Genomic DNA, 13,605 nt, shown 5'->3' on the forward strand with positions numbered 1-13,605 from the left:
CTAGATATCCAGTGATTACTGGCTAAGTTAGAATTATATAGCGCCCCCAGGGCTGAAACCTGAACTCTGAGGGTACTGGTAGCTAAGCCCATCTCTAGGCCTTTTTGTAAAAATTCTAAGATCTGCGTAATATCAGGTCTTTGATCAATTTGTGCCCCTGAACTCGATAGGAATCTTCTCCAAACCCTGACATAGATGTTTGTCGTGGAGGATTTCCTACTCTTAAGGAGTGTATTTATGAGATTTTGAGAAAATCCCTTCCCTTTTAGAAGTGACCTCTCAAATTCCACGCTGTTAGGTGTAAGTTGGTTACTCGTGGATGCAGGACTGGACCCTGGGAGAGATGGTCTGGTATTGCTGGGAGGATCCATGGTTGGGAAATGGACATGTTTCTTAGCCATGGGAACCACGACCTTCTGGGCCAAAACGGGGCTATCAGTATCACCCGGGCCCGGTCTTCCCAAATTTTCCTCAGAACTATGGGAATTAGATTTAGAGGGGGAAAGGCATAGGCGAGACTGAAGTTCCAGGAGATTGAGAGAGCGTCGACTGCATACGGGTTGTCCCTTGGACTTAGGGAACAGAATTGATGTAGTTTTCTGTTTTCTCGACTGGCAAAGATCTATTTCTGGACATCCCCACAAATGTACGATCTGATTGAAGACAGCCTGTTTTAGAGACCAGTCCCCTTGTTTGAGTTCGTTGCGGCTTAAATAATCGGCCATGGTATTTAATTTTCCCTTTATATGAAGAGCCGTAAGGGAGAGTAGGTGATTCTCGGCCATCTGAAAAATACGATTCGCAACGTCCATTAACGACCTAGACCGCGTACCTCCTTGGTGGTTAATATAGGCAATGGTCACCTGGTTGTCAGAGAGTAGTCTGACATGTCTACCCTGTAGAGGTATAAGGAACCCATTTAAAGCACGTTCTACCGCCAACAATTCTTTTAGATTGGAGGATGTGGCTCGTTCAGACTGGGACCACAAACCCTGCATGCAATTATCTTCCCAGTGAGCCCCCCAAGCCGTGGGGCTAGCATCAGTTGTAATTACTCGCGTTATTCGATTTGACCAGGGTACCCCTCTACGAAGATTCGGAATGTGTGTCCACCAAATTAGTGAATTAGTGGTCTCAACAGAAAGTGAAAATTTGTTTTCGAGGTTAGCGTCCAGCCGACGAAAATTATGTAGAACATCCCACTGCAGAGACCTCGAGTGAAACTGCGCCCAGAGCACTGCCGGAAAACAAGAAGTAAGAGAACCCAAAAGTGACATTGCTCCTCTTAAGGAGACTACAGGATTATTAATTGCTCTGGTGACCAGCCGGTGAATACTGTCCACTTTTGAGTCTGGCAGGCGACATTCCTGCTGACCTGAATCTATAATAAGACCCAAAAACTCCTGAGATGTTAAGGGCTGAAGACGCGATTTCCTGAGATTAATAACCCATCCTAAGTTATGTAATGCTGCTATCACCTTTCCCAACTGGTCTTTACAGTGTGATTCTGAACGTCCCACAATCAATAAATCATCTAGGTAGGGAATTATTAGTACGTTTTGTTCGTGAAGATGTGCCATAACCTCTACCATGATCTTAGTGAAAACCCGGGGTGCAACTGCAACACCAAAGAGGAGTGCCCGATATTGAAAGTGCTCTACTGTGCCGGCAAGAGAAACCGCCACCCTGAGAAAGCGCTGATGATTTACATGTATTGGGACATGGTAATAGGCGTCTTTCAGATCTAAGACGACCATGAAGCAATTGTGAAAAAGAAGTTTTATTGCTGTTTTCACAGATTCCATTTTAAAGGATGGGATCAGCAAGAATTCATTCAGGCCTTTAAGATTGATGATGGTACGATATGACCCATCAGGCTTTTTTATCAGGAATAAAGGGGAATAAAACCCCTTACCTCGTTCTTCCCTGGGTAGTTTAATCAGAACCCCCTTTTGTTGGAGATCTTGAACCTCTGACTCCAATGCCAATTGTTCTGCGGGAGAAGAACGGATAGGAGTTAATTTAAATTTGTCCTGAGGTATATGATGGAACTGGAATTTTAGACCCTCTTTAATAATACTGAGAATCCACGGACTATTGGTGATCTTCAACCAGGCTGGGTAGAAGGCCAGAAGCCTACCGCCCACCTGGTCCGCCAGTCATTGAGGTTTTTTAGAGTCTCGAGAGGGGTTAAACATATATCCTCTACCTCGTCGTCTGCTGCTGTTATATCTGGACGAATCTCTATTTGGATCTCTATCGGATCTTCGGCGATAAGACCATCCTCTGGTATAATCTCGCCTATAAAAGGGTCTTCTCAATAGAGGGAATCGTTTTTTACTGTTGCCTGCCTTCTCAAGCAGCTCATCTAGCACTGGACCAAACAAATGAACCCCTTCACAGGGGATGCCACATAATTTTGATCTGGCCTGTAAATCTCCTGGCCAACATTTTATCCAGAGTGCTCTGCGGGCTGCGTTGGATAAGGCTGAGGATCTTGCGGCCAGCCTAACAGAATCCGCTGACGCATCAGAAAGGAAGGCTGCAGCATCTTGAATTACGGACATAGATGATAGGATTTCACTTCTAGGAACTTTATCCTTAAGTTGGTCTTCCAGGTGGCCTAGCCACACCATCAATGACCGGGCCGTGCAAGTGGCCGCAATTGCTGGTCTCAGGGATCCCGCAGATGTCTCCCAAGCCCCTTTAAGGAACACATCAGCTTTTCTATCAAGCGGGTCCTTTAGGTTACCTAAATCCTCAAATGGGAGAGAAGACTTCTTGCACGCCTTGGCCACCGCTGCATGTAGTTTCGGGACCTTGTCCCAAGAAGATGAAGCCTCTTCCTCGAAAGGATACCTCCTTTTGAAAGCTGGAGGAAGTGAACCTTTCCTCTCGGGCTTCTTCCATTCTTTCGTAATCAGTGACTTGATTTTCTCTACTACCGGAAAAACCCTTCGGGTTTTACGGTCTATGCCCTTGAACATAATGTCCTGAATGGAACATTCTGACTGGGTCTCTTCAATCCCCATGGTGTTGTTGACGGCCTTCACTAGGTGATTAACCCTATCTAGTGACAGACAGGCCCGGTTGGACTCCATATCCTCTGAGGATGATGATGACGGAAGAGAATCCGGGCTCATACCGCCTGACTCAGAATCCACATCTGACGCCGGGGATGAAATTTCCTTCCTCCTTTTGGAAATTGTTTTCTGAGACCTGGACTTCATGGAATCCCTGACCTCCTGTCTAACCATGTCACTAAGAGTAGACGTTAGGTCAGGGGCCTCCTCGAACAAACGCTGTATGCAGGATCTGCACAGCTTCTTTTTATGCCCATCTGGAAGCGGCTCTGTACACATGGCACACTCCCTATGTTTGGATTTGGAAGCACATTTTCTCCTCTAATAAGGAGAGAGGGAATACAAGGAGGGACAGCAATCAGAAAGCGTACTTTCACGTAGCTCACTTACCCATCCCTGCAGTTAATGGTACCATGATCGGGGGGTCCTTCTTAGCCGGAGAATTCTTACGGCCTGAGGACTTGGTAGATTTCTGAGCGGCTCCAGCTCCACCAGCGCGACTACTGCCACTAGAACGCTGCTGGGAGCTTCTCAGAGACTTCCTTGTCTGAGGCTGCTCAAGTGGTTGCTGCTGCTCACCGCACAGCTGCGGTGTTCCCTCCGATGACTCCATGCAGGAAGAGAGGACAGGAACATGCAGAGGCGTCTGTGCAGCTCTTAAATTACTCCCCCTGGGTACCACCCCCGGATGGGGGTCAGCAGGGAAAAATCCTCCAGGTGTCGCAGATCGGTATTTACGCCGATAGGCTCCGTCCACTGCGAGCCGCGCCGCCATGATGAACGCCGGACTCCCTGGGGCCAAAATCCCTCCCGATACTGGGCGCCGCCATTAGATGGAAAATCTGCGCTACCGCGCATGCGCGGCCGCGTCATCACCACGCGCCGCGTCACCTGGACACGCTTCTTCCGGTTACGGCTACGGCGCTGAGGGCAGACGCGCCGAACAAGGACAGCAGCGCTCCCCAGCCAAGGCAGACCGCAGCGGCGGACAGACCCCAGAGGCCCAGCAGACATGGTACCACGGCCTACTTACCAGGTACGACAATGCGGGCACCAAGAAGCTAACCCCTTCACCGTGGGTTGCTTCCTCCTGCTGCCACCTACACCAGCAGTCCCCCTGCCGTGTGGTGCTTCCTGCCTCCTGACCAGACCGAGGTAGGGGGCCCCCGCTACCTGCATCGGCCTGTCAGGATTGGGAAATCTTCTTTTCTTCAACCTTCTTCCTAAGGTCTGTCTGAAGAGGTTCCGCTGTCAGGGACAGGAAACCAACTGGCGGGGGAGTGAGGTGCCGCCCTTTTGTGTCTGAGGTTTCCTGTCCCTGAAGGGCGGATCCCCTCTCTCGTTGTGCTGTCATGGCGACTGAATAAAATACGGTACACATACATACATATATACTGTATTTATATTTAATTCAGCGCGAGATAGCAGAAAATCCGGTAATTCAATTGCCGGCTTTTCCTCTCTCCTTCACAAACCCGACAGGATATGAGACATGGTTTACATACAGTAAACCATCTCATATCCCTTTTTTTTGCATATTCCACACTACTAATGTTAGTACTGTGTATGTGCAAAATTTGGGCACTGTAGCTTGTAAAATAAAGGGTTAAATCGCGGAAAAAACTGGCGTGGGCTCCCGCGCAATTTCTCTGCCAGAGTGGTAAAGTCAGTGACTGAGGGCAGATATTAATAGCCAGGAGAGGGTCCATGGTTATTGGCCCCCCCTGGCTAAAAACCATCTGCCCCCAGCCACCCCACAAAAGGCACATCTGGAAGATGCGCCTATTCTGGCTCTTGGCCACTCTCTTCCCACTCCCGTGGGATATGGGGTAATGAAGGGTTAATGTCACCTTGCTATTGTAAGGTGACATTAAGCCAGGTTAATAATGGAAAAGTTCCCACGCTCGAGTTCATATGAGTTCATCCAGCAGAGGGCGCATCACCGCGACTCAAGGTAACTACAGGACATTTCCCTGCATTCCATTCATTCACAAAATTTTACAGACAGGAGCAGAGCAGCCTTAGCAGGCTCCTGGGTATAAAATGATTTAACCCCTTCAGATGGATTTACATCATGGGACGTGACTGAACGACGGAAGGCATGGGATATTGTTGATTTTTTATTTTTCCTTTTTTACAGAACGAGGGTCTTCAGGTGGATTATAAGAGTATAATAAAATATTAAAACACCCTGTGTCTATTTCATTAAAATACTTTTTAATAATGTGTGTGTGTTTTATTAACCATTTCGTACTATTGGATTAATAATGGATAGGTGTCATAATTGATGCCTCTCCATTATTAACCTGGCTTAATGTCACCTTACAATAGCAAGGTGACATTAACCCTTCATTACCCCATATCCCACCGCTACACGGGAGTGGGAAGAGAGTGGCCAAGTGCCAGAATAGGCGCATCTTCCAGATGTGCCTTTTCTGGGGTGGCTGGGGGCAGATGGTTTATAGCCAGGGGGGGCCAATAACTATGGACCCTCTCCTGGCTATTAATATCTGCCCTCAGGTCACTGGCTTTACCACTCTGGCGGAGAAAATTGAGCGGGAGCCCACGCCAATTTTTTCCGTGATTTAACCCTTTATTTTACAAGCTAGAGCGCCCAAATTTTGCACATACACACTACTAATATTAGTAGTGTGGAATATGCAAAAAAGAAAAAAAGGTATATGAGATGATTTACTGTATGTAAACCATGTCTCATATCATGTCGGGTTTGTGAAGGAGTGGAAAAGCCGGCAATTGAATTACCGGCTTTTCTATAGAACACCGCTACGTATTTCTCGCAAGTCACACTGCTGGTCCGTGTGTAATCCGCATTTTTCTCGCCCCCATAGACTTTCATTGGTGATTTTTTTGCGCAATACGGTGACAAATGCAGCATGCTGCGATTTTCTACGGCCGTACAAGACCGTATAATACGGATCCGTAAAATACGGCTGATAGGAGCTGGGCCATAGAGAATCATTGTACCGTATGCAATCCGTATTTTCTGCACCTCTCATACGTCCGAAAAACTCGCTAGTGTGACGCCGGCCTAAGGTACACAGCTCTTAGTAGTTGTAACCATGGTAATTTAAGTTACTACAATGCCCTACATGAGGTAAGCGTCATAGCAAATGAGAAGAACTATACAACATTTTTAATTGGAGGTATTCGCTAATATGATTATTAGTACAGCTACTACATATTGAGATAGGATCCTGGAGATGGGAATACCCCTTCCAAATCGTAATATGGCGTACATTACTTGTTCTGAGCTTGGTATGTCTATGTGCTCTAACACATGCTTTCTCCTCTTTCTCTGTAAGCACAGAGCACATGTGTAAGCGGTTTTTAAAACTACAGTATATATTGTGTAGCATACAAATTTCACAAATTGCTTTCTGAGCCATCCTAAACCTCAAATAGCTAAAATGATGTAAGGACTGTACGTCAGTGACTAAAACAATGTCCTGTGCATAGCAAATAGATTTTTCACTAAACATCTTTTGCTTACATTCACATTTCAATAATATGGAGCAATTGTGTTATAGCTAAGTAATGACATGTATGATGTTTATTTTACTCCTGATATACAATTTTCATGTATTCTTGTCTGCATAAAATATTCTATAAAATATACAACGAGCTGAAAAGAAAAGCTGTACGGAGTACTATACCGCAGATGATAATAGGCAGCAGGCAGCACATATCCCAAGGAGATTGTACACAGCTGAGCCAACAATAGTGCTCACTCCAATATCTCCCTTGGTGACAAACACACCTGCAAAACAAAGCAAAAAAAAATACAATTAATGGGGATTACATATAATATGTATCCGAATTGTAAATTCTATTGGCTTTAGATCTGACATTCTTTATGTATGAAGACTCATGAATCCGGTATTATTTAAGCACTTTCACCATCTCCATTGCAGTTGAATTGAACAGCATTTCTTTCTGTAAGGGTATATCCACACAAAACAGTTGAGGAATGGTTAAAAAAAAGAAAATCAAAAGATGAAAAAAAAAATGTTATGCAGTGTTGGAGCACCTTGAGTACACGGGAGAAAATCATTCTTGGGTCCACCATACTTAAAACACTGTGTGTACCTTACTACAGTGAATGAAAATCATTTGATCCTTTGCTGATTTTGTAAGTTTGCCCACTGACAAAGACATGAACAGTCTATCATTTTTAGGGTAGGTTAATTTTAACATTTAGAGCTAGAATATCAAAAATAAAATTCAGAAAATCACATTGTATAAAATTATATATTTATTGCATTTTCAGTAAGAAATAAGTACTTCATCCCCCTGGCAAACAAGACTTAATACTTGGTGGCAAAACCCTTGCTGGCAAGCACAGCAGTCAGACGTTTTTTGTAGTTGATAATGAGGTTTGCGCACAAGTCAGGAGGAATTTTGGTCCACTCCTCTTTGCAGATCACCTCTAAATCATTAAGATTTTGAGGCTGTCGCTTGGTAACTCGCAACTTCAACTCCCTCCATAAGTTTTCTATGGGATTAAGGTATGGAGACTGGCTAGGCCACTCTATGACCTTAATGTGCTTCTTTTTTAGCCACTTCTTTGTTGCCTTGGCTGCATGTTTTGGGTTATTGTCTTGCTGGAAGACCCAGCCACGACCAATTTTTAATGTCCTAGCGGAGGGAAGAAGGTTGTCACTCAGGATTTTATGGTACATGGCTCCATCCATTCTCCCATTGATGCGGTGAATTAGTCATGTGCCCTTAGCAGAGAAACACCCCAAAACATAATGCTTCTACCTCCATGCTTGACAGTGGGGACAGTGTTCTTTGGGTCATAGGCAGCATTTCTCTTCCACCAAACACGGCAAGTTGAGTTAATGCCAAAGACCTCAATTTTTGTCTCATCTGACCACAGCATCTTCTCCCAATCACAGAATCATCCAGCTGTTCCTTGGCAAACTTCAGACGGGCCTGCACATGTGCCTTCTTGAGCAGGGGGACCTTGCGGGCACTGCAGGATTTTAAACCTTTACGGTGTAATGTGCTACCAATGGTTTTCTTGGTGACTGTGGTCCCAGCTGCCTTGAGATCATTAACCAGTTCCCCCTGTGTAGTTTTAGGCTCTCTTACCTTCCTCATGATCAAGGATACCCACGAGGTGAGATTTTGCATGGTGCCTCAGATCGATGTCGATTGATAGTCATTTTGTATTTCTTCCATTTCCTTATTGCACCAACAGTTGTCTCCTTCTCACCCAGCGTCTTACTTATGGTTTTGTAGCCCATTTCAGCTTTGTGCAGGTCTATGATCTTGTCCCTGACATCCTTATAAAGCTCTTTGGTCTTGCCCATGTTGCAGAGGTTAGAGTCTGACTGATTGAGTCTGTAGACAGGAGTATTTTATAAAGGTGACTTTGTAAGACAGCTGCCTTTAATGCAGATAATGAGTTGATTAGGAGCGTCTAACTGGTCTGTAGAAGCCAGAACACTTAATGGTTGGTAGGGGATAAAATACGTATTTCTCACTGCAAAATGTACCGTATTTTCCGGCGTATAAGACGACTGGGCGTATAAGACGACCCCCCAACTTTTCCAGTTAAAATGTAAAATCTCCTTAAAAGTCGGGGGTCTTCTTATAAACCGTGTCGTCTTATAGGACCGGTAACTAATGTGCCTTTTGGGGGGGGGGGGGAGTGGGCCTGATGATGACGAGGGGGCGTCTCACAGGAAAGTGAGTATCCCCCATTACCTCATTGTATCGCTGCAGCGTGGGGTCTCTGCTGGGAGCGGCGGCTGCTGCTCCTCATTGTGCAGCGTGGGTGCTGTGCTGTGGCGGCTCCTCTTCTTCAGTGTGGGGCCTCTGTGCAGCTGGGCGGCGGCGGCGGCGGCTTATCTTCAGGCAGTCGGGGCTCCTCCGGTATCTCCTTAAAGCCCGGAGGCCCTGCCGGCAACTCCATCGGTGCAATGCAGTGGCCTTCAGGAACATGGCCGCTGCTCAGATTCAGATCTCGTCCCGAGATCTCGGGAGACGAGATCTGAATCTGAGCAGCGGCCATTTTCCCGGAGACAGCTCCATTGCTGCTATGCGGTGGCCCGGCCGCTGGGGGCTGCGCATGCTCAGATTCAGATCTCTGAATCTGAGCAGCGGCCATGTTCCCGGAGGCCACTGCATTGCACCGATGGAGTTGCCGGCAGGGCCTCCGGGCTTTAAGGAGATACCGGAGGAGCCCCGACTGCCTGAAGATAAGCCGCCGCCGCCGCCGCCCAGCAGCATTGAGGCCCCACACTGAAGAAGAGGAGCCGCCGCCCCACGCACAGCACAGCAGCCGCCGCCGCTCCCAGCAGAGACCCCACGCTGCAATGATACAATGAGGTAATGGGGGATACTCACTTTCCTGTGAGACGCCCCCTCGTCGTCATCAGGCCCACTCCCCCCCCACCCACCATATACACCCGGCAATGCGATACCCGGCGTATAAGACGACCCCCGACTTTTAAGATGATTTTCAGGGGTTAAAAAGTCGTCTTATACGCCGGAAAATACGGTAAATAAATTTATATAATTTATACAATGTGATTTTCTGGATTTTATTTTTGATATTCTATCTCTCAATGTTAAAATTAACCTACCCTTAAAAGCATAGACTGTTCATGTCTTTATCAGTGGGCATTTGAAAAAACTGACCGTCACATCCATACATAGACTAAGTGTGAACAGGTGCTAAACCTAGAGTCGCAAACTCCTATACATTCAAGCAATTCAAATGTTTTAATTACAGCAGGTCCATTACCCCTCCACAGAGAGAGAGAATGGTAGTCTCACAAGAGGTTTTCATAGGCACCCATTCATATGGAGACGTTTATTCTCAGTGAGGAAGGAAATCGTAGGACCTGGTATAAGAGAGATGCCGTAAAGTGGCTACCAGGTACACATAAAATTGGCCTTTTTTATGCGCTAAACGCTCTCATTTTTCATATTTCTAGTGCAGTAATGCAGTTGAATTTTCATGTTTCATGTTTGCATGTTTCAGCGCTACAGTGTGCTACCTTGTTTGCTTGAATTTATCAGTGGGCAAAATTACAAAATCAGCAAGGGATCAAATAATTGTTTCCTTCACTGTATAACCTCCCATCCATATGTATTTAGAGAGCTCTACATAACGCCCATAAATTACTGGGGGCCATTTCCCCTACAATGGTCAGGCTAGATTCACACTTGCATATTAGTTTATTCCACCAGAAACGTGTGAGGAATAAATGAAGCGTAACATAGTAACAGCTTTTACAAAGCTCATTTACACATTGTGGAACATTTTTTAATAGAAGATCTGCATTATGTAATTTATTTTTGGAAAATTAATCTCAGGATTTCACGCTTTTCAAAGGAGAGGGTGAAAACTGTGGAACATTCACAACAAAATCTATAGAAAAATGTACTTTCCTACATGCAAACTGCAAAAAAAAAATTTCAGCAAATTTTGTACAAGAGAAAATACACCGCGTTCCAAATTATTATGCAAATTGGATTTAAGTGTCAAAGATTTAATTGTTTAGTTTTTCAAATTAACTCATGGATGCTATTGTGTCTCAGGGCTCAATGGATCACTGAAATCAATCTTAAACACAAGTGAGAATTAGTTTTCATGGGGATTCTAATTAAAGGAAAACTACTTAAAAATGATGTTCCACATTATTAAGCAGGCCACAGTTTTCAAGGAACATGGGAAAGAAAAAGGATCTCTCTGCTGCAGAAAAGCATCAAATAGTGCAATGCTTTGGTCAAGGGATGAAAACATTAAATATTTCCCGAAAATCTAAGCGTGATCATCGTACTGTTGAGATTTGTGGCTGAATCTGAGCACAGACGTGTTCGTGCTGATAAAGGCATAATGAGGAAGGTTTCTGCCAGGCAAGTTCATCGAATTAAGAGAGCAGCTGCTAAAAAGCCATTACAAACCAGCAAACAGATATATTTGAAGCGGCTGGTGCCTCTGGAGTCCCTCGAACCTCAAGGTGTAGGATTAGTGATGAGCGAGTGTACTTGTTGCTTGGGTTTTCCCGAGCACGCTTGGGAGACCTCCGAGTATTTATGACTGCTCAGAGATTTAGTTTTCATAGCGGCAGCTGAAGGATTTACAGCTACTAGCCTGCTTGATTACATGTGGGGATTCCCTAACAACCAGGCAACCCCCACATGTACTCAGCCTGGCTAGTAGCTGTAAATCATTCAGCTGCCTTGATGAAAACTAAATCTCCAAGCAGTCAAATACTCGGAGGTCACCCGAGCGTGCTCGGGTTTGTACACTCGCACATCACCATGTAGGATCCTTCAAAGGCTTGCTTTGGTTCATAAACCTACTATTCGGCCACCCCTAAACAGCGTTCACAAGCAGAAACGGTTGCAGTGGGCCCAGACATACATGAAGACTAATTTTCAAACAGTCTTGTTTACTGATGAGTGTCGAGCAACCTTGGATGGTCCAGATGGATGGAGTAGTGGATGGTTGGTGGATGGCCACCATGTCCCAACAAGGCTGCGACATCAGCAAGAAGGTGGAGGAGTCATGTTTTGAGCCGGAATCATGGGGAAGCAGCTGGTAGGGCCCTTTAAGGTTCCTGAAGGTGTGAAAATTACCTCTGCAAAGTATATAGAGTTTCTGACTGACAACTTTCTTCCATGGTATAAAAAGCAGAAACGAGCCTTCAAGGAGCAAAATCATCATCATGCATGACAATCCACCATCGCATGCTGCAAATAATACATCTGAGTCATTGGCTGCTATGGGCATAAAAGGAGATAAACTCATGGTGTGGCCACCATCTTCCCCTGACCTCAACCCTATAGAGAACCTTTGGAGTATCATCAAGCAAAAGATCTATGAGGGTGGGAGGCAGCTCACATCAAAACAGCAGCTCTGGGAGGCTATTCTGACTTCATGCAAAGAAATACAAGCAGAAACTCTCCAAAAACTCACAAGTTCAATGGATGCAAGAATTGTGAATGTGATATCAAAGAAGGGTTCCTATGTTAACATGTAACTTGGCCTGTTAGGATGCTTTGGAGTTAAATAGCTTTTAGTGTTCAGTGAATGTGACCTCTTAATGCTGCAAATTCAACAAATGAGCATTTTCAGTTCTTTAAAACATATCAAATGTTTAGAAATTCTACTGTGCCTAATAATTTGGAACAGTACATTTTGAGGTTATATACATTTTGGAGATTACACTGTTATCATTGGGCGTTTTGTTTTCAATAAAATTCGACGTATACTCTAACGGGTGATGACTTATTAGACCAACTGTCATTTGCACCGATCATTTAGGAAAATCCAAGAAAAATATCATTTGCATAATAATTTGGAACATGGTGTACACTTACTAAACATGGCGGTGTTGGGAGTGGGGCCTTCCACTGGTTATGGCCTTAATGGCGATAGTATATGACCCATTAATCCATAACTAAACCTCTGCAACAGTTAAGTGTGAGTGTGGTAAGCCCTCATTAAGTTGGGGTCATATGGATAGAAAAAAAAAAAGGAAGGACCTCATTCACCTCTAAATGACTGATGGTCAGCCTCCAAAACCACTCATATCATCCCTGACAGAGCCCCCCCCCCCCCCAACTCATATCACTGCTGATTGAGGCCCTCAATCATATCACTCCTGACTGTGCCCCCCATTCATATTACTCCAGACAGATGCCCTCCCATTCATATCACTCCTGACTGAGACCCCTCAGTCTATGAGGGAGGGAGATCCAGAGGGCAAAAACAACCCTAGCACTAACTGGGTGATCTAACATAGACAAAAGCTGAATCTAGACGTGTCATGGTGCACTTTGTGATCAGCTTGTCAAGGGGCCCATTCCATAGCCTCCTATACACTTATATAGTAATTTGCTGACAATAATTTACCCGATTGCTCTACTGGCAGCTCTCTTCCCCAACTCTCCCATACATAGGAGCGCTTCCTCCCCCGAGTACTCTAGTGTTTTCTATGAGAGAGTCACTTCCAGACCCCTCTGACAACAGCTTATCTCTAGGGAACATATGGATCGGCAGCCCGAAATTGAATGTGCCGGATCCTTAAAGAAGTGGTCCACTACTTTTACATTGATGCCCTATCCTTAGGATAGGCCACCAATGTCTGATCGCCTGGAATCCGGCATTCCCGCAGATCAGCAGCCACTGGTGGCAGCGGCCGCTGGCTAGAAGTGCTTGCTTGCGGAGCTTGAAGGTGCTGTGGCGGGGTACAACACATCCGTCTCCTATTCAATTCAACAGGAGGCAGATGTGCAGTAACAAGCCCTGGCCACTACAAGTAGACGACCAAGCTCCGCATGTAAGTACTTCTGGCTAGTAGTTGATCGGGGGGGGGGGGGGGGGGGAAGGGTGTCGGGTACCAGACCCAGCTGATCAGACATTGTAGCCTTATCTTAAGGATAGTAAATCAATCTAAAAGTAGTAGACAACTTCTTTAACTCACTCGTCAATCATCTGTTCTGGACCCATTTAATTTAATGTGTATGGAGGCCTTTA

The 13,605-nt window shown here is 45.3% G+C and overlaps 1 protein-coding gene across 6 annotated transcripts in view; it reads right to left on the minus strand.

Moving 5' to 3' along the window:
- Positions 1-13,605, minus strand: part of SLC24A5 (solute carrier family 24 member 5) — a 101,542-nt gene that overhangs the window by 53,998 nt on the left and 33,939 nt on the right. For all 6 annotated transcript variants that reach the window (XM_077263728.1, XM_077263730.1, XM_077263731.1 and 3 more), the window contains one exon: positions 6,758-6,861. In XM_077263728.1, the coding sequence (XP_077119843.1) occupies positions 6,758-6,861 (104 nt within the window). The remainder of the gene's footprint in view (positions 1-6,757; positions 6,862-13,605) is intronic.

The sequence above is a fragment of the Ranitomeya variabilis genome, chromosome 5 (genome assembly GCF_051348905.1).
Source record: "Ranitomeya variabilis isolate aRanVar5 chromosome 5, aRanVar5.hap1, whole genome shotgun sequence".
Classification (NCBI taxonomy): Eukaryota; Metazoa; Chordata; class Amphibia; order Anura; family Dendrobatidae; genus Ranitomeya; species Ranitomeya variabilis.